The sequence below is a fragment of the Carassius carassius genome, chromosome 11 (genome assembly GCF_963082965.1).
Source record: "Carassius carassius chromosome 11, fCarCar2.1, whole genome shotgun sequence".
Classification (NCBI taxonomy): Eukaryota; Metazoa; Chordata; class Actinopteri; order Cypriniformes; family Cyprinidae; genus Carassius; species Carassius carassius.
Window position 1 is genome coordinate 2,405,955 of NC_081765.1, and position 26,335 is coordinate 2,432,289.

At 38.2% G+C, this 26,335-nt stretch overlaps 1 protein-coding gene across 1 annotated transcript in view; it reads left to right on the top strand.

The window, feature by feature from the left end:
- LOC132152621 (uncharacterized) overlaps nt 1-26,023 on the top strand; it is a 116,636-nt gene extending 90,613 nt beyond the window's left edge. Inside the window, exons 8-9 of the mRNA XM_059561383.1 lie at nt 18,373-18,552; nt 25,186-26,023. Of these exons, the coding sequence (XP_059417366.1) occupies nt 18,373-18,552; nt 25,186-25,884 (879 nt within the window). The 3' untranslated portion in view covers nt 25,885-26,023. The remainder of the gene's footprint in view (nt 1-18,372; nt 18,553-25,185) is intronic.
- The last annotated feature ends 312 nt before the right edge of the window (nt 26,024-26,335 follow it).

Consider the following 26,335-nt stretch of genomic DNA (forward strand, 5'->3'; position numbering starts at 1 on the left):
AATGGCCCGTTTTGACTACATCCCTCTACTTGCTGCAGTAATGACGTCACTAGAACCATTTTTGGAATAACCTCCGCCCACAGGAATACACAAAAAAGGGGGCGTGGTCTTGTTGCGCTCCGACGGAGGAGAGGAAGAGCTGCATTTGTCGCCATGTCGTCGAAACGCTGTTATTTTCATCTCTGAGTCCAATCATCTTTGTTTGGCCTTCCCAGGGACTCTGTACTTGGAGATCAATGGTTACAATTTATGTTTAACTCGGTTCTCAAAAATTATAATCCACATGGCTGTTGGGACAGTGTTTTCTCTACTTCCTGTTGGCCTTCTGTAGCTAATCGTAGCTCTGTGAGGCTGTTTTTATTTTTTTTCTCTAGAATCGTTATCTTACTATCACTCTCTGTTTTTTAAAGTGATAAAATATAACTTAATTCACACCAAATTTCTGATATTATCGATCAATCTTATCAGATTAATTTTGATCGTTCACTTTTATTTTATATCCGTGAGTGCAGTACACCTGCAAAGCGTTAGCACTCGTTAGCTTGTCATTAGCATTTTCATTCGAGGCTATCGCTGTTTTCTTTTCTCCTCTCCTCTCTCTCGCTCCAGTTTTTCACAAGTTCATCAAACAACTGTGGTAAGAATATTTCATCAAGCACGGTCAAAGTCAAAGTCACCTTTATTTATATAGCGCTTTAAACAAAATACATTGCGTCAAAGCAACTGAACAACATTCATTAGGAAAACAGTGTCAATAATAAAAAAATGATAGTTAAAGGCAGTTCATTATTGAATTCAGTTATGTCATCTCTGTTCAATTAAATAGTGTCTGTGCATTTATTTGCAATCAAGTCAACGATATCACTCTAGATGAAGTGTCCCCAACTAAGCAAGCCAGAGGGGACAGCGGCAAGGAACCGAAACTCCATCGGTGACAGAATGGAGAAAAAAACCTTGGGAGAAACCAGGCTCAGTTGGGGGGCCAGTTCTCCTCTGACCAGACGAAACCAGTAGTTCGATTCCAGGCTGCAGCAAAGTCAGATTGTGCAGAAGAATCATCTGTTTCCTGTGGTCTTGTCCTGGTGCTCCTTTGAGACAAGGTCTTTACAGGGGATCTGTATCTGGGGCTCTAGTTGTCCTGGTCTCCGCTGTCTTTCAGGGATGTAGAGGTCCTTTCTAGGTGCTGATCCAGCATCTGGTCTGGATACATACTGGATCCGGGTGACTGCAGTGACCCTCTGATCTGGACACAGACTGGATCTGGTGGCCACGGTGACCTCGGAACAAAAGAGAAACAGACAAATATTAGCGTAGATGCCATTCTTCTAATGATGTAGCAAGTACATAGGGTGTTATGGGAAGTGTTTCCGGTTCCGGTTTACCTAATTAATGCAGCCTAAAAATCCTTTAACGGATTTGGATAATAAAAGCATATTAGTATGTTATGTGTATGCCAGGTTAAAGAGATGGGTCTTTAATCTAGATTTAAACTGCAAGAGTGTGTCTGCCTCCCAAACAATGTTAGGTAGGTTATTCCAGAGTTTAGGCGCCAAATAGGAAAAGGATCTGCCGCCCGCCGTTGATTTTGATATTCTATTTCTAGAATATTCTATTCTATTTGATATTCAGTGTTGACAGGACCGGGCTAATATGGTCATACTTCCTGGTTCTAGTAAGAACTCTTGCTGCTGCATTTTGGACTAGCTGTAGTTTGTTTACTAAGCGTGCAGAACAACCACCCAATAAAGCATTACAATAATCTAACCTTGAGGTCATAAAAGCATGGATTAACATTTCTGCATTTGACATTGAGAGCATAGGCCATAATTTAGATATATTTTTGAGATGGAAAAATGCAGTTTTACAAATGCTAGAAACGTGGCTTTCTAAAGAAAGATTGCGATCAAATAGCACACCTAGGTTCCTAACTGATGACGAAGAATTGACAGAGCAACCATCAAGTCTTAGACAGTGTTCTAGGTTATTACAAGCGGAGTTTTTAGGTCCTATAATTAACACCTCTGTTTTTTCAGAATTTAGCAGTAAGATTTACTTGTCATCTAGTTTTTTATATCGACTAAGCAATCCATTAGTTTTTCAAATTGGTGTGTTTCACCGGGCTGCGAAGAAATATAGAGTTGAGTATCATCAGCATAACAGTGAAAGCTAACACCATGTTTCCTGATGATATCTCCCAAGGGTAACATATAGAGCGTGAAGAGTAGCGGCCCTAGTACTGAGCCTTGAGGTACTCCATACTGCACTTGTGATCGATAGGATACATCTTCATTCACTGCTACGAACTGATGGCGGTCATATAAGTACGATTTAAACCATGCTAATGCACTTCCACTGATGCCAACAAAGTGTTCAAGTCTATGCAAAAGAATTTTGTGGTCAATTGTGTCAAACGCAGCACTAAGATCCAATAAACCTAATAGAGAGATACACCCACGATCAGATGATAAGAGCAGATCATTTGTAACTCTAAGGAGAGCAGTCTCAGTACTATGATACGGTCTAAATCCTGACTGGAAATCCTCACATATACCATTTTTCTCTAAGAAGGAATATAATTGTGAGGATACCACCTTTTCTAGTATCTTGGACAGAAAAGGGAGATTCGAGATTGGTCTATAATTAACTAGTTCTTTGGGGTCAAGCTGTGGTTTTTTGATGAGAGGCTTAATAACAGCCAGTTTGAAGGTTTTGGGGACATATCCTAATGACAATGAGGAATTAATAATAGTCAGAAGAGGATCTATGACTTCTGGAAGCACCTCTATTAGGAGCTTAGATGGTATAGGCTCTAACATACATGTTGTTGGTTTAGATGATTTAACAAGTTTATACAATTCTTCCTCTCCTATAGTAGAGAATGAGTGGAACTGTTCCTCAGGGGGTCTATAGTGCACTGTGTGATATGATACTGTATCTGACAGCTGAATGGTTGCAATTTTATCTCTAATAGTATCGATTTTAGAAGTAAAGTAGTTCATAAAGTCATTACTGCTGTGATGTTGGGAAATGTCAACACTTGTTGAGGCTTTATTTTTCGTTAATTTAGCCACTGTATTGAATAAATACCTGGGGTTATGTTTGTTTTCTTCTAAAAGAGAAGAAAAGTAATCGGATCAAGCAGTTTTTAATGCTTTTCTGTAGGATATGTTACTTTCCCGCCAAGCAATACGAAATACCTCTAGTTTTGTTTTCCTCCAGCTGCACTCCATTTTTCGGGCTGCTCTCTTTAGGGTGCGAGTATGCTCATTATACCATGGTGTCAAACTGTTTTCCTTAACCTTCCTTAAGCGTAAAGGAGCAACTGTATTTAAAGTGCTAGAAAAGAGAGAGTCCATAGTTTCTGTAACATCATCAAGTTCTGAGGTTTTGGATATGCTAAGGAATTTGGATACATCAGGAAGATAACTTAAAAAGCAGTCTTTTGTGTTCGAAGTGATGGTTCTTCCATACTTGTAACAAGAAGTAGGATTTACAATTTTGGCTATATGAAGTTTGCACAGAACTAAATAATGATCTGAGATATCATCACTTGGCTGAATAATTTCAACACCATCAACATCAATTCCATGTGACAGTATTAAATCTAGAGTATGATTTCGACAATGAGTAGGTCCTGAAACGTGTTGTCTAACACCAATAGAGTTCAGAATGTCTATAAATGCTGATCCCAATGCATCGTTTTCATTATCAACATGGATATTAAAATCACCAACTATTAAGACTTTATCTGCAGCCAGAACTAACTCGGATGTAAAATCACCAAACTCTTTAATAAAGTCTGTATGGTGCCCTGGTGGCCTGTATACAGTAGCCAGTACAAACATAACAGAGGATTTATCATTAACATTTGTTATGACGGTGAGTAATGGCTTCTCCTGCTATTGTTATTTGCACCTCTTGTCACATGTATTGTCACTTGTCACACCTCATCTCTGTCGCAGATGAGGGATTCACATGTGATAAATGCAGGGAAATAGTTAGGCTGACAGAGAAGATTTCAGAATTAGAGACACGCATTCAAACTTTAATAGAGGACAGTAAGAATGTTAGGGCTCTAGATACGGCTTTGGATGCGTCTAGCTCAGGGATTCCTGTACATTGTTCGGTTCCGGCAACAGAGCCCCTGCAGCAGGGCAACTGGGTGACAGTGAGGCAGCGTAATCATGAGTCAAAACATCGCTCTTCTGTTCCAATCAAAACTTTAAACAGGTTCTCCCCACTCAGTGATGCATCCACTGAGAAACCTGATGAAAGTGCTCTAGTTATTGGTTATTCTATTGTACGGAATGTGAATATAGAGACACCAGCCACCATAGTCAAATGTTTACCGGGAGCCAGAGCGCCTGACATCTTGGCAAATTTAAAAGTGATGGCTAATGCTAAACGTAAATACAGTAAGATTGTTATTCATGCCGGCGCTAATTATGTTCGACTTCGCCAGTCGGAGATCACTAAAAATAACTTTTAAGAGGGGTGTGAACTTGCAAGCACAATGTCAGACACTGTAATATGCTCTGGTCCCCTCCCTGCTTACCATGGTGACGAGATGCATAGCAGATTGTCATCACTCAATGGCTGGATGTCTAAGTGTTGCCCTCAGAATAACATAGGTTTCATAGACAATTGGACAAGCTTTTGGGGCAGACCTGACCTGTTGAAAAGAAATATGGCAAATAGTTTTAGTGTTTATACTTGACTAACTGGGGCCCAGGTCAGGAAGCAGACAGACTGGCTAAACCGACCGTCTGCTAGCTGCCTCACGTCACAGAGGTCAGCTAATTCTCAGCACATAGAGACTCTTTCACCTAGATATCCCATTATAGAGACTCTGTCTGTTCCCCGAACTAGAAAATACAAAAAAACATCCAAACCAAGTTAAGATTAACAATTTAACTGAGGTTCTACAAATAAAAAACAGATGCAATACGGATAAACAAATGATAAAGCTTGGCTTATTGAATATCAGACCCCTTTCTACGAAAACACTTTTTGTAAATAATATGATCACTGATCATAATCTAGATGTGCTCTGTTTCACAGAAACCTGGCTGATGATTACATTATTTTAAATGAGTCCACCCCCCAAGATTACTGTTATAAACATGAGCCGCATCTAAAAGGCAAAGGGGGAGGTGTTGCTTCAATTTATAACAACGTTTTCAGGATTTCTCAGAGGGCAGGCTTCAAGTATAACTCGTTTGAAGTAATGGTGCTTCATATAACATTATCCAGAGAAACAAATGTTAATGATAAATCCCCTGTTATGTTTGTACTGGCTACTGTATACAGGCCACCAGGACACCATACAGACTTTATTAAAGAGTTTGGTGATTTTATATCCGAGTTAGTTATGGCTGCAGATAAAGTTTTAATAGTTGGTGATTTTAATATCCATGTTCATAATGAAAAAGATGCATTGGGATCAGCATTTATAGACATTCTGAACTCTATGGGGGTTAGACAACACGTTTCAGGACCTACTCATTGTCGAAATCATACTCTAGATTTAATACTGTCACATGTAATTGATGTTGATAGTGTTGAAATTATGCAGCCAAGTGATGATATCTCAGATCATTATTTAGTTTTGTGCAAACTTCATATAGCCAAAATTGTAAATTCTACTTCTTGTTACAAGTATTGTAGAACTATCACTTCTACTACAAAAGACTGCTTTTTAAGTTATCTTCCTGATGTATCCAAATTCCTTAGCATATCCAAAACCTTAGAACAACTTGATGATGTAACAGAAACTATGGACCGAAAAATGGAGCGCAGCTGGAGGAAAACAAAAACTAGAGGTATTTCGTATAGCTTGGTGGAAAAAGTAACCTATCCTACAGAAAAACATTAAAAACTGGTAGATCCGATTATTTTTCTTCACTTTTAGAAGAAAACAAACATAACCCCAGGGAATTTATTCAATACAATGGCTAAATTAACGAAAAATAAAGCCTCAACAAGTGTTGACATTTCCCAACATCACAGCAGTAATGACTTTATGAACTACTTTACTTCTAAAATCGATACTATTAGAGATAAAATTGCAACCATTCAGCTGTCAGCTACAGTATCGCATCAGACAGTGCACTATAGACCCCCTGAGAAACAGTTGCACTCATTCTCTTTTATAGGAGAGTAAGAATTGTATAAATTTGTTAAATCATATAAACCAACAACATGTATGTTAGACCCTATACCATCTAAGCTCCTAAAAGAGGTGCTTCCGGAAAGTCATAGATCCTCTTCTGACTATTATTAATTCCTCATTGTCATTAGGATATGTCCCCAAAACCTTCAAACTGGCTGTTATTAAGCCTCTCATCAAAAAACACAACTTGAAAAAAAAACAAAAAACAAAGAACTAGTTGATTATAGACCAATCTCGAATCTCCCTTTTCCGTCCAAAAAAAGGTGGTATCCTCACAATTATATTCCTCCTTAGAGAAAAATGGTATATATGAGGATTTCCAGTCAGGATTTAGACCGTATCATAGTACTGAGACTGCTCTCCTTAGAGTTACAAATGATCTACTCTTATCATCTGATCGTGGTTGTATCTTTCTATTAGTTTTATTGGATCTTAGTGCTGCATTTGACACAATTGACCACAACATTCTTTTGCATAGACTTGAACACTTTGTTGGCATTAATAAAAAAGTGCATTAGCATGGTTTAAATCGTACTTATATGACCGCCATCAGTTCGTAGCAGTGAATGAAGATGTATAATATCGATCACAAGTGCAGTATGGAGTACCTCAAGGCTCAGTACTAGGGCCGCTACTCTTCACGCTTTATATGTTACCCTTGGGAGATATCATCAGGAAACATGGTGTTAGCTTTCACTGTTATGCTGATGATACTCAGCTCTATATTTCTTCGCGGCCCCATGAAACACACCAATTTGAAAAACTAATGGAATGCGTAGTCGATATAAAAAACTGGATGACGAGAAATTTCTAGCATTTGTAAAACTGCATTTTTCCATCACAAAAATATATCTAAATTACGGCCTATGCTCTCAGTGTCAAATGCAGAAATGTTAATCCATGCATTTATGACCTCAAGGTTAGATTATTGTAATGCTTTATTGGGCGGTTGTTCTGCACGCTTAGTAAACAAACTACAGCTAGTCCAAAATGCAACAGCAAGAGTTCTTACTAGAACCAGGAAGTATGACCATATTAGCCCAGTCCTGTCAACACTGCACTGGCTCCCTGTCAAACATCGTATAGATTTTAAAATATTGCTTATTACTTATAAAGCCCTGAATGGTTTAGCACCTCAATATTTGAATGAGCTCCTTTTACATTATAATCCTCTACGTCCGATATGTTCTCAAAACTCAGGCAATTTGATAATACCTAGAATATCAAAATCAACTGCGGGCGGCAGATCCTTTTCCTATTTGGCGCCTAAACTCTGGAATAACCTACCTAACAATGTTCGGGAGGCAGACAGATTCTTGCAGTTTAAATCTAGATTAAAGACCCATTTCTTTAACCTGGCGTACACATAACATACTAATATGCTTTGAATATCCAAATGCTTTAAAGGATTTTTAGGCTGCATTAATTAGGTAAACCGGAACCGGGAACAATTCCCATAACACCCGATGTACTTGCTACATGATTAGAAGAATGGCATCTACGCTAATATTAGTCTGTTTCTCTATTATTCCAAGGTCACCGTAGCCACCAGATCCAGTCTGTATCCAGATCAGAGGGTCACTGCAGTCACCCAGATCCAGTGCGTATCCAGACCAGATGGTGGATCAGCACCTAGAAAGGACCTCTACATCCCTGAAAGACAGCGGAGACCAGGACAACTAGAGCCCCAGATACAGATCCCCTGTAAAGACCTTGTCTCAGAGGACCACCAGGACAAGACCACAGGAAACAGATGATTCTTCTGCACAATCTGACTTTGCTGCAGCCTGGAATTGAACTACTGGTTTTGTCTGGTCAGAGGAGAACTGGCCCCCAACTGAGCCTGGTTTCTCCCAAGGTTTTTTTTCTCCATTCTGTCACCGATGGAGTTTCAGTTCCTTGCCGCTGTCGCCTCTGGCTTGCTTAGTTGGGGTCACTTCTTCTACATCAAGATTGTTGACTTGATTGCAAATAAATGCAGAGACACTATTTAAACTGAACAGAGATGACATCACTGAATTCAATGATGATTTGCCTTTAACTATCATTTTGCATTATTGACACACTGTTTTCCTAATGAATGTTGTTCAGTTGCTTTGACGCAATGTATTTTGTTTAAAGCGCTATATAAATAAAGGTGACTTGACTTGACATGTAAAACTATGTGCAGCACATTTTGCTGAGGACAGCTTCTTCAATCTCAATCAGTTTAACAGTTTCTGTAACTTATTACACAAAGGGCAATGCTGTTTAGCTTTGTTAACTAACGTTAGATGTTAGGGCTGTGCAAAAAAATCGAATGCGATTTTCATGCGCATCTCGTCAGTAAAAACGCTCCTGTGATTAGAAGTACATCTCCAGCACGTGCGTTCTTTTACTGTCTATGGTTCAGGTCAGGATTGCCAGGTTTTCAAAACAAATCCTGCCCACTTGCTTCCCAAAACTAGTCCAAAACTAGCCCAATCGCATGTACACATGTTATATTGCACACTGTAAACACAATCAAAGCTTCAAAAAACAAGAAAAACAGGACCTTTAACTACATAAACACTTAAACTAGTCTAATATACAGTCGTGGCCAAAAGTTTTGAGAATTACATAAATATTGGAAATTGGAAAAGTTGCTGCTTAAGTTTTTATAATAGCAGTTTGCATATACTCCAGAATGTTATGAAGAGTGATCAGATGAATTGCATAGTCCTTCTTTGCCATGAAAATTAACTTAATCCCAAAAAAACCTTTCCACTGCATTTCATTTCTGTCATTAAAGGACCTGCTGAGATCATTTCAGTAATCGTCTTGTTAACTCAGGTGAGAATGTTGATGAGCACAAGGCTGGAGATCATTATGTCAGGCTGATTGGGTTAGAATGGCAGACTTGACATGTTAAAAGGAGGGTGATGCTTGAAATCATTGTTCTTCCATTGTTAACCATGGTGACCTGCAAAGAAACGCGTGCAGCCATCATTGCATTACATAAAAATGGCTTCACAGGCAAGGATATTGTGGCTACTAAGATTGCACCTAAATCAACAATTTATAGGATCATCAAGAACTTCAAGGAAAGAGGTTCAATACTTGTAAAGAAGGCTTCAGGGCGTCCAAGAAAGTCCAGCAAGCGCCAGGATCGTCTCCTAAAGAGGATTCAGCTGCGGGATCGGAGTGCCACCAGTGCAGAGCTTGCTCAGGAATGGCAGCAGGCAGGTGTGAGCGCATCTGCACGCACAGTGAGGCCAAGACTTTTGGAAGATGGCCTGGTGTCAAGAAGGGCAGCAAAAAAGCCACTTCTCTCCAAAAAAAACATCAGGGACAGATTGATCTTCTGCAGAAATTATAGTGAATGGCCTGCTGAGGACTGGGGCAAAGTCATATTCTCCGATGAAGCCGCTTTCCGATTGTTTGGGGCATCTGGAAAAAGGTTTGTCCGGAGAAGAAAAGGTGAGCGCTACCATCAGTCCTGTGTCATGCCAACAGTAAAGCATCCTGACACCATTCATGTGTGGGGTTGCTTCTCATCCAAGGGAGTGGGCTCACTCACAATTCTGCCCAAAAACACAGCCATGAATAATGAATGGTACCAAAACACCCTCCAACAGCAACTTCTTCCAACAATCCAACAACAGTTTGGTGAAAAACAATGCATTTTCCAGCACGATGGAGCACCATGCCATAAGGCAAAAGTGATAACTAAGTGGCTCGGGGACCAGAATGTTGAAATTTTGGGTCCATGGTCTGGAAATTCACCAGATCTTAATCCCATTGAGAACTTGTGGTCAATCCTCAAGAGGCGGGTGGACAAACAAAAACCCACTAATTCTGACAAACTGCAAGAAGTGATTATGAAAGAATGGGTTGCTATCAGTCAGGATTTGGCCCAGAAGTTGATTGAGAGCATGCCCAGTCGAATTGCAGAGGTCCTGAAAAAGAAGGGCCAACACTGCAAATACTGACTCTTTGAATAAATGTCATGTAATTGTCGATAAAAGCCTTTGAAACATATGAAGTGCTTGTAATAATATTTCAGTACATCACAGAAACAACTGAAACAAAGATCTAAAAGCAGTTTAGCAGCAAACTTTTTGAAAACTAGTATTTTTATGTAATTCTCAAAACTTTTGGCCACGACTGTACACACAAATACACACATACAGTTGGTATAGGGAAAATGGTTAAAGCTTAAGCAGTAAAGAGAAATAAAGACATTAGGTACAATTTGATATTCAGCAGATCTACAGCCTGAAGGAAACATCAGTTTCTAAGTTCAAACACACTTTTGTAAAAGGTGCACATGATACTTAATGTATCAGTTAAAGGTCCCATGACATAAAAATTTCACTTTACGAGGTTTTTTAACATTAATATGAGTTCACCTAGCCTGTCTATGGTCCCTCAGTGGCTAGAAATTTGGATAGCTGTAAACCAAGCTCTGGGTGTCCTGCTCTGTCTTTGAGAAAAAGAGAGCTCAGACGAGCTGATCTGGAATCTTCAGATCAGCTTACCTCCCCTTTCTCTGCTTTGCCCACCCAGAGAATTTGGAGAAAATGTATTCAGTTTATTTTTTTACATATAATTCAGTCGCAATGTCAGCACAGGCTTTACAAACTGACTTTTACGATATGGATTCAACAGCACCGCCTCAAACAGTGAGTAACAGTGTTCATTAATGCCTGATCTGCGATCAGTGATTTCTGATGTGTAGCTAATTATTCAAGTTCACACAGACTTTCTTTCTAAATCATTTTATACTGTTTATGCATCAGTGAATCAAGCCAGTGACTAAATTATCAACTTCACATTGTTTCTCTTCATAGCATGAGACAAATCTGTTATTTAAATTGTGATTTAATGGTACAGGTTGTAGGACCTGCCACTAGAGGGCGCATTACCAAAACAATAACAATCGCGTGGTTTGATGACGCTAAGAAGGAGCATGGAATGATGGGATTTTTTGTGTTCTACCCAACCGCTGACGGCCAACAATCAGACGGAAAGATAAATCATGGATTTAATGCGAGTTCAACGATTTGCGCGAGTAGATTACATACAAAGTCAATGCAAAGACACGATCAGACTATGGATTAGACGCGTCCTCACGTGGGTCTATAGACGCGATGCCCCGCGTTTGGCGTCTATGCCCCATAATACTAATCTTGTTGATCGTTATAATAGCATACGTTTTCTGTAAAGATATGAATCAAAACAATTCACCTGTCGAGTAAAACAAGCGAGATCGGCATCCCTTTCTAGTTGAAGTTTGTCGCGAAGCTACTTCCGCATTTGTCCACGACACTGTTGTCATGTGGTTTCTACGCCAGTAAAGGGAGTAACAAAGGTTAACTAGCGTCATTGACAGGCAACTGCACTGCCCCATGTCACTGTTTAGAATGGGAATTGTCTCATGATTTACAAGTAGTTGAAAACATTAGACTATATTGTTAGTAATCAGCTGGACAAAATATATAACACTAGCCTAGTAGTTTTTGGATATTTTACTGCAAATATCTTACAAATTGTACCTTTAATTAACGTTACAGAGAGCGATCAAAGAATTCTCCCTTTATATTGTTCGGAGCTGTAAATCACACATCGCGAGTATATCTGCACACTTGCCCAAAATGCGGTTAAAATGAATGACGCTGTTATGCTGCACAACGAAGCTCTTACTGTATTCATGCCGATATTGTGTTTGCTGTTAATTGTGATGAAAGCATTTTGTGAGACAAAACGCGTTGCAATGATGAGATTACTGCATTCACGCGATAAACAGACTCTGTCTACTCAGTGCTCATCACTGCAGTCATTCATGTAATGGGAAAAGATCTAAAAAATAATGTTATAATCAACACTTCCACAATTAGTTAAAGGGTTAGTTCACCCAAAAATGAAAATGATGTCATTAATGACTCACCCTCATGTCATTCCAAACCCTTAAGACCTCCTCCTTTCATCTTCGGAACACAGTTTAAGATATTTTAGATTTAGTACGAGAGCTTTCTGTCCCTCCATTGAAAATGTATGTACAGTCTACTGTCCATGTCCAGAAAGGTAATAAAAACATCTTCTTAAAAGTAATCCATTTTACCCATCAGAGGGTCAGTTAGAATTTATTAAAGCATCAAAAAAACATTTTGGTCCAAAAATAACAAAAATTACGACTTTATTCAGCATTGTCATTGTCAGGAATTTATTATAAATTATAGATTGACCCTTTTAAGAGAGCTGTATTTCCAACCACACAATTTTGCACTGCTGTTTTTTTTTTATTTTTTATTTTTTATTGGAACTATGTATGGTGGCCGAGAGAGCTCAGTGTGCTGCAACTTAAAGGCCCTGATATACTTCAAATTAAGTTTGTATCCATTCTTCGCTTGGGGGCAAAAAGAAGTTCAAAAAGGCTAAACGATAGTATACTGTTTCCGAACATTCTGACACCCCCGCACTGCTGCAGGCAGGGTGTAGATTAATGTAAACATGTCACAACGCTCGGGCGTATCCCCTATACACAACAACTATGAAATGATGAAGTGTAGGCAATTTACTTTTGATAAAAACAAAGGTTTATTATTGTATATTCGTTTGGAATTTCATTCATTGTACCCTTTTAGTTCACTTTTTGAAAGAACAGCAGCAGCAACAGAAGTATGGTTTAATATTTACAGGGTTTCCGCAGGTCTTCAAAAAGTCTTAAAAAGACTTAAATTAGTTGCACCAAATTTAAAGCCTTAAAAATTCTTAAATTGTACAGGGAAGTCTTAATTATGATTCTTGAGGTCTTAAATTGGGGGACAGAAAGACCAGAATTGAGATATGGCTGAATTTGAGATTAAACTACAAAAGGCTAACGTTATGATATCATTAAATAAACATGAGTGCTGCATGTTCGAAGTATGGTGCTGAGCTGCTTGTTCTGCTGTTACCAGGGAAACAGTTATATTCTACCAAACGCTCCACCTGTTAGCAGAATGAATGAATGAGCATTTTCAATAAAATGTTTTGTTCAGAGTTCAGACCAATGCGAAATTTGACCCATGTTTTAACCCTGCACACACACAGAGCTTTAAATATGAACTGGTGGATCAATAAGAATAAGATGCATTATCAAAGTCTAAAAAGTATAGGAGTTTCGATGTGGTCTGCGAATCTTGCAATAATATCGCAAGTGTTGTTATGATGTTTCAGTTTATCGTGAAAAGCAAAAAAAAAAAAAAAAACGCCTTCAGAGTGCGAACATATGTTATTTGGTAGCAGGTTAGACTAGTGGTGATTAACTTTTGTGTAACTACAGTAACCATTTTTCCCACCACTTTTCCATCAATAAATAAATTCCTAATTTGCTGCTCATTAATAGTTAGTAATGTAGTTGTTAAATTTAAGTATTGGGTAGGATTAGGGATATAAAATAAAGTCATGTAGAATAAGGCATTAATACGTGTTTAATTAGTATACTAATAAATGGCAAATATTCTAGTAATACGCATGCTAATAAACAACTAGTTAAGATACACTAAAATCATTTTTGTATATTTTAAATGTTTGTAGTTGTTGTTGTTGATGTTTTTAATAGTAGAACCAGGGTTAATTTTCTTAAGGGAAGTTATAAAAGTAAATTAGCTAAGGTTGTGGGTTCGAGTCTCGGGCCGGCAATACCATGACTGAGGTACCCTTGAGCAAGGCACCAAACCCAATTGCTTCTTGGGCACCGCAGCATAAATGGCTGCCCACTGCTCTGAGTGTGTGTTCAGTGTGTGTGTGTGTGTGTGTGTGTGTGTGTGTTCACTGCTGTGTGTGTGCACTTTGGATGGGTTAAATGCAGAGCACGAATTCTGAGTATGGGTCACAATATCACGTCACTTTTCACACCTTTTTGTTAGCTAATGATGCTTTTGGGAAATGCAACCCAGGAAGGACAATCAACTCTTCCTTGTCCTTGAAAATTACTCCGAAGTGACACAATATGTCTTAACCCTTATGCGTTGTTGGGGACGTTTTCGTCCACTAGGGGGTAAAGTCTTATTTCGGCCACAACTTTCTCTGTGTTTGAGCTAATGGAATGATTTTTGGTGACAAATCTTATTTTGACCCATATTTTGGGGAAATGCTTTGAATTTTTTTTTTTAAACTCAACGGTACATTGTGGGCAAATTCACTACCCTTTCGTTTTGTTCGTGGATGAAAACATCCACTAAATTAAACTGCTGTAAAAATGTATCAGATAATTTTTTTTTTCCAATTTTTTTGCATAAATCTATGAATCAACCTCAGTCCTGATCAAAATTAGCAAATGTTTAAAAAAAATCCAAGATTTTAACTCTTAAATTACCAAGTTCATAAATGATGTTACTGATTTTGGGGGGAAAACACACAAAATTACATATTTTCAATATTAAAGGTGATTGTGGACTGGATATTTATTTTTTTTTTTTACCTTTTATCACAGTTTTGGGCATGTCAAAGATTAGTAACAAGATTGGCTTTGATGCATTGTTAGTTTTTGTGCAGCATTAGATTTTAAGTTTTTTTCCCTCATTTGTTGTAGGTGGCTGTTTTTGCCCCATTGACTTCCATTATAATGACATTTTTTGATTGCAAAGCCATGACACCATATAATCATGCATTCTTGATTGTTTGTGGTTTTCCCTTTTGGGAAGAGGTAAAATTTGTTATTTTTACAGTTGATCACTAGGTGGGACCATTGACCCTTTAGATAGGCCTGTGCAAAAAAAGGCTTAGTTTCTGGCTTGTATATGGAGTTATATGGAGTATAACAGCAAATTCTAGTGTTTGTGTGTGTGTGAGATTCTTGATTGTTGGTGATTTACCCTTTTGGGAAGAGGTAACATTTGTTATTTTTAACAGTTGATCACTAGGTGGGACCAATAACCCTTTAGATAGGCCTGTGCAAAAAAAGGCTTAGTTTCTGGCTTGTATATGGAGTTATATGGAGTATAACAACAAATTATAGTGTGTGTGTGTGTGTGTGTGTGTGTGTGTGTGTGATAGAGAGAGAGAGAGAGAGAGAAAGTGAGAGTGTGAGAGAGACCTTTGTGCCCTTACCTTGATGTATTTGAAAAAACCCAAATATGCACCTCATGCTCTCAGAACTACATGGAGTAAACAATAAAAAAGTGTGAAAAGAAGTGTGTTTATGCACCTAATGCCTTTTGATGGTGAAAAGTACGGATAGCCTATGTGTGAAATGCTCGTCTTTTCTTGATGGTAAAGCCAGTTTAAAACCTTAAAATCCTGTAAAAAATCTTCTTTGCATCAAATTTACGAACATAATGTATTATGAACCGAAATGCAATACCAACTTCAAATAAGCTGCAATACAAGTCAAGCACTTTCTTGTGTTGCTTGCTGCTCTTCTCACCATTAAATGACCAGCACGATGGCATGCAAGTGTTTAAATCCATGTACTTTGCTTTTGTTTGGTCTATACTTATCACCACCATTAAAAGGCAGCAGGTGCATAAATACACTTTTGTTTACTCCATGTAGTTCTGAGAGCTGAGGTGTACATTTTGATTTTCTCAAATACATCAAGGTAAGTGTGCAAAGGTCTCTCTCACACACTCTCTCTCTCTCTTTCTCACACACAGACATACACACACAATATAATATGCTGTTATACTCCATATAGCTTAATATACAAGTCAGAAACTAAGCTTTTTTTGCACAGGCCTATCTAAAGGGTTAATGGTCCCACCTAGTGATCAACTGTAAAAATAACAAATGTTACCTCTTCCTAACAGGGAAAACCACCAACAATCAAGAATTCATGACTATATGGTGTCATGGCTTTACAATCAAAAAAATGTAATTATAATGTAAGTCAATGGGGCAAAACGGCCACCAACTACAAATGAGGGAGAAAAAAAAATAATCTAATGCTGCACAAAAACTAAAAATGCATCAAAGGCAATGTTGCTACTAATCTTTGACATGCCCAAGACTGTTATAAAAAGTAAAAAAAAAAAAAATCCAGCCACAATTACTTTTATATTGAAAATAAGTCATTTTGTGTGTGTCCCCCCCCCCAAATCAGTGACATCATTTATGAACTTGTAATTAAAGAGTTAAAATCTTAGATTTTTTTTAAAAACATTTGGTAGTTTTGATCAGGACTAAAGTTGATTAAGAGATTTATGCAAAAAAAAAAAAAAACGAAAAAAAAAAAATGAATCTGATACATTTTTACAGCAGTTTAATTGAGTGGATGTTTTCATCCCGAACATAACGAAAGGGTAGTGAATTTGAACAATGCACAAGGGTTAATGACCATAACACCATAATTGTTGTCCCTATTGTGGAACAAAGATGACATATATGCAAGATGACTAGTAATTTAGCAAGATAATAACATTACTCTTCCATATACAGTACTGTGCAAAAGTCTTAGGACACTAGTATTTTCACCTACAAAAAATGGTCAGTTATATTTATGTTTTGCTGTAGTGTGTCAGTAGGAAATATCAGTTTACATTTCCAAACATAATTTTTGCCATTAATTGTAATAATCCAGTGAGATTTTTGTTTGCACAAGGAGTCTGACAGCAGCCAGTGCTCCACACAGAGATCTGATCTCATCATCATTCAGTCTGTCTGGAATGCTATAAAGAAACAGATCAAACTGAGACAGACTAAATCCAGAAGAGCTGTGGAAATGTCTCCAAAATGCTTCAAGAAACCTGTGCAAAGTTTTAGGAATGAGGATGCCGTCGAAAATAATGCCATAAATTGATTTTATTAATAAACTTCTATTAACTTAACTAAATTAAATCAACATTTGGTGTGACCACACTGCATTAAAAAAACTTTTTTCCTAGGTGCACTTTGGCATTATTTTTCAGGTAGCTTTGCAGGTAGGTTTCTTGAAGTGTCTTGGAGACATTGCCATAGTTCTACTGGATGTAGTCTGTCTCAGTTTTTTTCTGTTTCTTCATGTTATTCCAGACAGACTGAATGATGGTGAGATCAGATCTCTGTGGAGCACTGGCTGTTGTCAGTAACTAACTTAAAAGCATTTTTTGTTGGTGAAAGTACTAGTGGCCTAAGACTTGTGCACAGTACTGTATATCCTTTACGGCATCACAGTTGTGTTGTTAGTCATGCAGATGCATGGCAGTTGTGAGGACAAGTTCACTTCAAAGTGAACATTTGTGCTCATTTCAGTTAAAGGGGTCATATGATGCTTTTTTAGCAGTCTGCTCTGATTGGCCAACTGACCCAGTGCATTTGATCCAGTGCGACTGGCCGAATACCGCAAGCACATGTTGGAAATGTAATGCCCCTTTCCATAATCACGAGCTTCATCTTTTCAAATAAAAGTAAAGACAGTTAATAATTTCCTTAGTTTTACCATCAGTTCAAGCCCAAAGGGGATCAGAGTCGCATGACAGACACAGTGATGAAGCTCGTATGTGTTTGCAATACACAACCCACAGACTATTAAGACTGACTCCACTGTGTGACCCTTTCTCTCTCTCTCTTTCTCTCTCTCTCTCTCTCTCTCTCTCTCTCTCTCTCTCTCTCTCTCTCTCTCTCACACACATTCTTACACACACATGCTCATACACACACACACACACACAATGCGCAAAACTCCGCATTTGAACAGTCTATAGCAAATACTTCAACTAATAAAAAAACATACTTACAGTAGCTGATTCAGAAGCGCCAGATTGTCGTAAAACAAGTCAGAATCACCACCTCTCCTAGGTTCATGAAACGGTTGTCCATAAAATGCGTTGCTGTTCTGTTGTAACTTTAATATTAAAGATTTCTAAATGCAGCTACTTCCGGAAGACCAAATAAAGTTATTTTGCTTTCGCCTAGAAACACACAGCATCTCCTTGACACAGCTGCTTCAACACGAATTGGGGTTACTAACTTTGGTAACACTCCAAAGAGAAAGGAAAAATTTAAATCACATCATATGACCCCTTTAAAACATATCAGTGTCTCAAGTCTGATTATACTCTGTTTAACACAAACTTGTGTTATAATATTTTGTGAGCAAATGTACATAATGTACATACACCAATGTTCATAAAGAGAATCATATATACGTTTAAGTGTATCCAAACCTTTTATTAGTATAGTTGAAGTATTAGTAAGTCTCATGTATCATCCTGCCATGGTTGTTCAGCTTTTTCTCTCTCAACATTTTTTCTTTTTTTTTTTGTTTGTTTCTAATTTAGATTAACACCACTGAAGCCTACCATCTAAATCCTGAACAGACATTATTTGAGATTGTGTGGACTGATTCACAGTTAATTTGGGCATCTAAGAGTCATCCCACCAAAAACAACAACCAAATTAAGGTACAGGAAGACGTAGAAAACAAGCAACATGAAGATGAGGAGAACTATCTCAATGAGGTCGGTCTGATACCTGTATATATCCTGTTTATATATATGTATATATACACACAGAGACACACCCTGCTGTTTAAGAGTTTGGGATCAGTAAGCTTTTTAATATGTTTTGGTAACAATTTCTATGAAGCCCGTATTTATAAGGGTATTCTTAACCCTCTCAAGGCAGGCGTTGCTGATTTGCAACAGTTAAAAACTAAAAACTTTATTACTCCAGATACATATTTTATGTATCTGGAGTACTAAAAACTTTACTAAAGGTTACTAAAGTTACTAAGTTACTAAAACTTAATTTGAGCCTGAAAGGGTTAAGGCATTATGATGAATACTTAATGCATTATAAAAAGCCTTTTTATATTTATGTTCTTCTGAGAGTTTAGTTTCTCGGCTTCTCTGTTCCTTTCCCATGCATAAATTAAAACACTGTTTAATTAATTACAGTGGAAGTGTCTTTGCAGGTTTTGTAAATAACTTAAAGTTTCTTTACATGCGTACAATTCCAGATTTTAACATTTCATTCATATCAAAGTAGTGCAAATAAAACTGGCTTTCATTAAACAACAAACTTTGCATATCTTACACATATTTAATGGCTTTATCTGATAAAAGATGTTATAAAACATTTATTAAGTTGCACCGATTACATGAAAAACATCAAGCATATATATAAGACATAGCACATATTATTTGTGAATCTAGTTCCCATTTCATACTTTTAAATGATTGTCTTTTGAAATAATCTACAGTATATGAGTTCCTTTTGTTTGTACAAAGGAAAATGTTTCAGGTTACGACTGTAACCATGGTTCCCTGAGTAGGGAATGAGACACTGCGTCTTCTAGGGGTCTTCTAGTGGTCTTCTTGGTGTGTGTGTGTGTGTGTGTGCACTTTGGATGGGTTAAATGCAGATCACCATACTTGGCTGAATGTCATGTCACTTTCACTTTCAACCAGACGATGAACACTCTTAACAGCAATTATAATGTGATTGCATAGTAAGTAGCAATATTTGTAAGTTCTGTATGTTGTTTCAGGGTTGGCATCATCTCTTCTCAGGTGTTCTGGATCCAGACTGGAGCTTGTTTAAATCCTAGTTACAATGGGGTAAAACAAATAGACATCATTAGCGCAGCTGCTGTTCCAACAAAATAAAATTAATTAGTTTAACCCAAGCTATACTTATGGTAGATACTTATGGAATAAGAATGAGCATTTGATCAGATACAACTGCAGTCACAAATTGTGAGATGCATTATTCGAATGCTTGGCGAAAGAGATGTGTTTTTAATCTAGATTTAAACAGAGAGAGTGTGTCTGAACCCCGAACATTATCAGGAAGGCTATTCCAGAGTTTGGGAGCCAAATGCGACAAAGCTCTGCCTCCTTTAGTGGACTTTGTTATCCTTGGAACTACCATAAGTCCAGCGTTTTGTGACCTTAAGGAGTGTGATGGATTGTAGCGAACCTAATAGGTAGCCAGTACAGAGACTGTAAAATTGTGGTAATATGATCATATTTTCTTGACCTGGTAAGGACTCTAGTCGCTCCTTACCACAAACACATACAAGTGCGCACTTTGGCAGAATTCAATTCAAATAGTCATCAACAGCTATTAGTTCGTTAAAATTGAGCATCAGAAATGAAAAATTTGTTTTTAAGGGAGAAAAAAAGAAATGTGGAGAATGCCAGCGAAGAACACATACAAAAAAAGAATAGTCGCAGTATGTAGTGAAGGAGGATTTTCGGTTTGCCCCGCAACTCACTTAAAGAAGTTCAAGCAAATAGAAACACCATATACTACGCAGCAATCATCATTAATTGAAGAAATCTGGCAAAACAACTCTGGAGAGAACCTCGTATTATTAAATTCGAACATTCTTTCCATATTTGGATCGACATAGGCTACATTTGTGAATGCACATTTTCTGCAATGTCGCGCATCAGGTCATGCTCCCGTGCGCGTCTTACAGACTGCACATTAAAGCCTCTGTCTGTTATAGTTTCTACGCCCGCGAGTCTGCTATGGACCGCTAGGTAGGCGTGACGTAAAAATCGCCATCGGAGAGCCGAGGCTCTGAGCAGACGACCGCGCGGACAGGTGCGCGTTTTCAGTAGGCTTCAAAAGCACAATGCACATGTTCAGGCAGTGTGATGAAGCCCATTGCCAATCGAACCTGTGCAATCCGTCAATAAAGAATATAAAGACAGTCAGATGTGCAATAAGTCTGGGAAATTGTTTGTTCACATGTTTGTTGCAGAGTGGATCATCAGCGTACGCTTTCGGAAGTATAAATGGAAGAAGCCCGTGCATGCCGCGTCCGCGTCTGGATTGCTTATGCGGAAAGTATAACACAGGCTTTACAATCGCAACTTCATTGTGCTGTTACTACATCGAGCCGAATTTCACAAAATTGTTCAGCTCCCGACAGCATCAGGTGTTTTATTTATGGGGAGTAGAATTATTTATTTATTTCAATGAATCTGATCGATATCATAATATTTAGGCTATAATATTATAAATCAGGTTGGTTTGTATTGGTGACGTAATATGTAAATAATATGCGTGCAGCCCGCGAGAATTGCACCTGGACCATATTGCGGCCCATTGGAAAAAAAGGTTGAGAACCACTGGAATAGAAGATACTGCAGTCAAACGTTTGGTTTGCGTTATGCATCCACTAGATGGAGCTGTGCTAAAGGGAATGTCAACATTTTGACAGAGCGTCTTGATCCATAAATAAGGCGCTCCGGATTATAAGGCGCACTGTTGTTTTTTGAGAAAATTAAAGGCTTTTAAGTGTGCCTTATAGTGCAGAAAATTCGGTACGCAAGCTCGTTTCCATTCAGTTATTAAAACATGGGGAAAAGTTTTCAGACCAATTTTCACAAAAAATTTCACAAAATATCCGCAGAATCTGGGTTTAGAAGCTTCCTGTGATGTCACTGCAATGCGCATTCTGTCAAAGAAAGGCCTTGCGTTCTCATCAGGACTGATTTACAGTACAAGGGCTACATTGGATAAACAAACCAAAAGAGGAACGAATCTGTGCTACTAGTTCGAGCTGCGCAGCCGTTTATCTGCTCGAGCCGGAGCCGCAACACCGTTATACACAGCGCTGAGAGATACAGTGAAGAAAGCAGTCGAATTCACCACAGAATTAACATCTCTGTGAAATCTGGTGAGAAGCATTCAAGTTCAGCGAAGAATTCTGTTAAAGCTGACTCTTAAAAATACATCTTGCATATGTAAATGCAGACATTAAACATATATCTTTGAGATGTACATGTGCGATTTAGGTGCTTTACTGTTAGGTGCTGGTGCCATCTTCTGTAGAACTTAATGGCACTAGTGCTGGTGTTGTCAAACATTAGTCTGGAGACCTACAGTGGTTCTCAAAGTCAGAAAAGTCATAACAGTGTTAGAATAATGTTCTCTGTAGTATATTTGCACTGCAAAACAATAAGAAATTCTGCAAAAATAAAGACAAATTTTGAGAAAAGCCGCAACAAAATCAGTAATTTTGATTTCACAAAAACACAAAAATCACAAAAACAAAAAACTGTGAAATCCTGGAAACTTTGTTTTAGTAGACTTACATAGTTGTTTGTATTCGAACATTTTCACGAATTTGTGATCATTTTATTATTTAGCCTACTGTTGATTTTCGGTAATAGTCGCTATAATATTGGAAAATTGATTTAATTTAAATGGAGGTTGGAGTAGACTGTTAAATATGCAAATTCAGGATTAATAGCACCAGTCTAGGTCACAAGCAGGCAGGCCATGGGGTCCTGCTCCACCTCTCAAATTGACTAATACAGTACAGTACTAATTACTGACTGAATGGCGCATCTGTATACTTACCATCTTTATTTCGGCCATCAGCATGTGATAATTATCACACTCTATTCATATAGACCGCATTTACATTGATAACTGTCATACACAGTAATCACATGCTGATGTGTGCTCAGATGGTAATCATGCAGATACAGCCGAATTCCTCATGAAACACACACAGGGTCTTTGCAGCTGTGTTCACTGTCAGCTGACCTCTCTCTGTGGTTCCTCGGTAGAATGTGGTGAGGATGGGTGGAGGGAGACTTGCTCTTTTCAGCCGGCGGAGAAAGTGTAGGTGCTGTTGTGCCTTCTTGGAGAGTGACATGGTGTTGGTGATCCAGGTCAGATCCTCTGTGATGTGCACTCCCAGGAATTTAGTTGTGTTCACTCTCTGGTCAGTGGGGGGTGGCCAATGAAGTTTCTCCTAAAGTCCATCACAACCTCCTTTGTCTTCTCCACATTGAGGGACAAGTTGTTAGTGCCACACCATTCAGCCAACTGTGCCACTTCCTCTCTGTAGTGCATTTCATCACTGTTGCTGATGAGACCTACCACAGTTGTGTCATCTGCAAACTTGATGATGTAGTTGGAGCTGAACTTGGCAGTGCAATTGTGGGTCATGAGCATGAAGAGCTGTGGGCTGAGCACACAGCCTTGTGGGGCACCTGTGCTCAGTGTGGTAGTGCTCAAGGTGTTGTTGACAACACGGACTGACTGAGGTCTTCCAGTTAGAAAGTCCAGGATCCAATTACAGTGGAAACTGTTAAGGCCCAGCAGGTTTAGTTTGTTGATGAGCTGTTGTGGTATTATTGTGTTGAATGCTGAGCTGAAGTCGATGAACAGCATTCTAGCATAGGAGTCTTTAATCTCTAAGTGGTTAAGAGTCAGGTGGAGGGTTGAGGAAACTGCATCTTCTGTAGAGCAGTTTGGACGATATTCAAACTGGAGCAGATCGAGTGTGTTGGCAGGTGGTTTTGATGTTGTGCATGACTAAACTCTCAAAGCACTTCATCATGATTGGAGTCAGCGCTATGGGACAGTAGTTGTTTAGACAGGAGACAGGTGATTTTATTTGGTACCGGTATGATTGTTGTGGATTTCAGACATATATGGACGACTGCCTGGGTCAGCGAGGTGTTGAAGATATCTGTCAGGACCTCTGTCAGCTGTTCAGCAGTCTCTCAGTACATGGCCAGGTATGTCATCAGGACTGATAGCCTTGTGTTGGGTAATCCTAGATAGGGTCTTCCTTATGTCGACTGGAGACAGACACAGCGTTTGGTCATTAGTAGGTATGGCCAGTTTTTGTGCAGGTGTGTCATTCTACATGTGATGAGTTTTTGAACCGGTTTGGTGAATTTCAGAAGTGGTCTGTATGCTGGAATTAGCATAACAGAGATGTGATCAGAGTACATCCGAGTTGTTGTTCACTGATGGTGCTGTACAGCTCATGAAACTCGTCCATCGCGTTAGCACACGGAGGGATGTAGACTGCGACAATAACAATGGCTGTTAACTCCCACGGCAGATAGAATGGTTGACACTTCACAAACATAAACTCCAAAGGCAATGAACAGTGTTGGTTGTAACGAGTGGTTATTTGAGTTGCCTTTCTATCATCTCTAACCAGTCTGCCTATTCTCTTCTGACCTCCAACATCAACAAGGCATTTTCATCCACACAAGTATTTTCCGGACCATTCTCTGTAAACCCTATAGATGGTTGTGTGAGAAAATCCCAGTAGATCAGCAGTTTTTGAAATACAGCCTGTCTAGCACCAACAACCATTCCAAATTCAAAGTCATTCAAATCCCCTTTCTTCCCCATTCTGATGCTCAGTTTGAACTTCAGCAAGTCGTCCTCACCACATCTAGATGCCTAAATGCATTGAGTTGCTGCCATGCCATTGGCTGTTTAGCAAGTTGTGTTACCGAGCAATTGAACAGGTGTACCTAATAAAGTGGCTGGTGAGTGTGTGTGTGTGTGTGTGTGTGTGTGTGTGTGTGTGTGTGTGTGTTCATAAAAGTTTGTTTTACAATAACAAACTGAGTTTAAAGCATGTGATGTGCTTGTAGTTTTGCATACTTGGTCATTAAGTAAATGCCTGAATGGTTTCACCTGAGTAGGCCTCAAGAACCACTTTTAATGTTTAAGCAATTTTTATTTTAAACTATAATGATACAAATGTTTTTTTTTTTCTCTCTGTAAATGTAGTAATTCAGAATGATTTTTTTACTTTTATTGCCTTTGGGACTGTGAGCATTAATTTTGATTTTTGATCACTAATTTAGTAGGCATGGCATGCATGCACAGAACAGATCTTATGCCTTAATCATTTGCATTTAGGAGAAATAAACATGAAATGAAATACAGCTAACAATGTACAATGTCAGATGGACACATCAGGGGTGCAGGATCATCTGGATGTTTTTTTACGTTTTTGTTTTTGGATAACTAATTTCTAAAATCAGTGCCTCAGGCTTCTTCTATCTTTTTAACAGTGATGTTATCTCAACTTTTGTCTTACTGTTTCATTAATTGATATAATAAAATACATGTTTTCAAGGATTATGAAATTTGAGTTTCTAATATTCTGTGAAAAAAATAAAATTTCAGCCTGTATCTGAAATGCAGATGATCTGAGTGCAGATGACAGTTATTAAAATTCTGGTTCCTTTGCTTGCAATAGCCATGACACAGACTATTTCTAGTCACTTAATTGCTTGTTATAAAAGTGTACACTGCCACCATGAAACATGTTTTTATTGAAAATTTACCAACTGTTGTTCTCACAGGCAGATACAGAGGATGAGGAAGAAGATGAAGGCAACTGCAACAACATGGATTGTGTAATTGACAACAGTGGTCGGGAAACTAATAACAGTGAAGAGAAGGCTATAGTTTCTTTTTTGACTCTCCATAACAGTTCAGGGATCTGCCACACAAAAGTATCATCCATGGAACAAATCCATCATGATAGATTTGAGTTTAAAAAGGAATTCATATTAGACATGTCTGAAGATAGAAACAGCCATCTTGAAGAAAACAATTCTGAGTTAGAATCGGAGGGGAATCAAGATGGTTCAGGGCATGTCTCTGGGAACATCAACTTGTTTTCAGTCACTTTGAGTGCTCTGGGATCAGAGGATGATTTGGATGAGGAAGAGGCATGTAAACCATTACTACCTAAATCAGTGGTAAGTGAAGTTCAAGAATTATCGACTTCTCACATCTCTCTACTGGAGAAACAGAAAAGAAGCCAACAGCTTTGTGCATCCATACAGAGAGAAATTAAAACAGACAATCAAATGCAAATGGAATGCAAAGATTCATCAGAAGAACATACAGAAAGGTCTGTATGTTCTGATTTGGACATGGGGAGTGAGTATGAAACAACATCAGGATATATGATAACCCATACAGGAAACATGCATGAACAGAACAGTTCCTTCTCAGAGGGAACAGACTGTGATACAGACTATATAACATGGTAAAGACATGTCAGAACATATTCACAATATGAATGTTTATAAAATGTTTGTGATAAAAATTGTAAAATGTAAATATATATGTGAAAAAATTTGGGAACATTACAACTTTTTAATGAAGTCTCTTCTGCTTGCCAATGTTGCATTTATGGGCTCAAAAATACAGTAAAACACTAATATTGTCAAATATTACAATTTAAAATAACTATTATAACTAAGAAGTTTAAGTACAAAATACAGTAGGCCTAATAAAGTACAGGTTCGCTGTGATTAATTCTATAATACAGTAGTTGTATATAGTAAATCTTTTGACACTGCTCACCTATTTTTAACTTTTTCATTCTCACTTAGGTTCATCAGCATCCTTTGCAATAAATCTTATACTAATATTTAACTCCCCACCAAAAAACAAAAAAACATATTTTAAAGTCTTAATTAGACAATGATCAATGCAAGA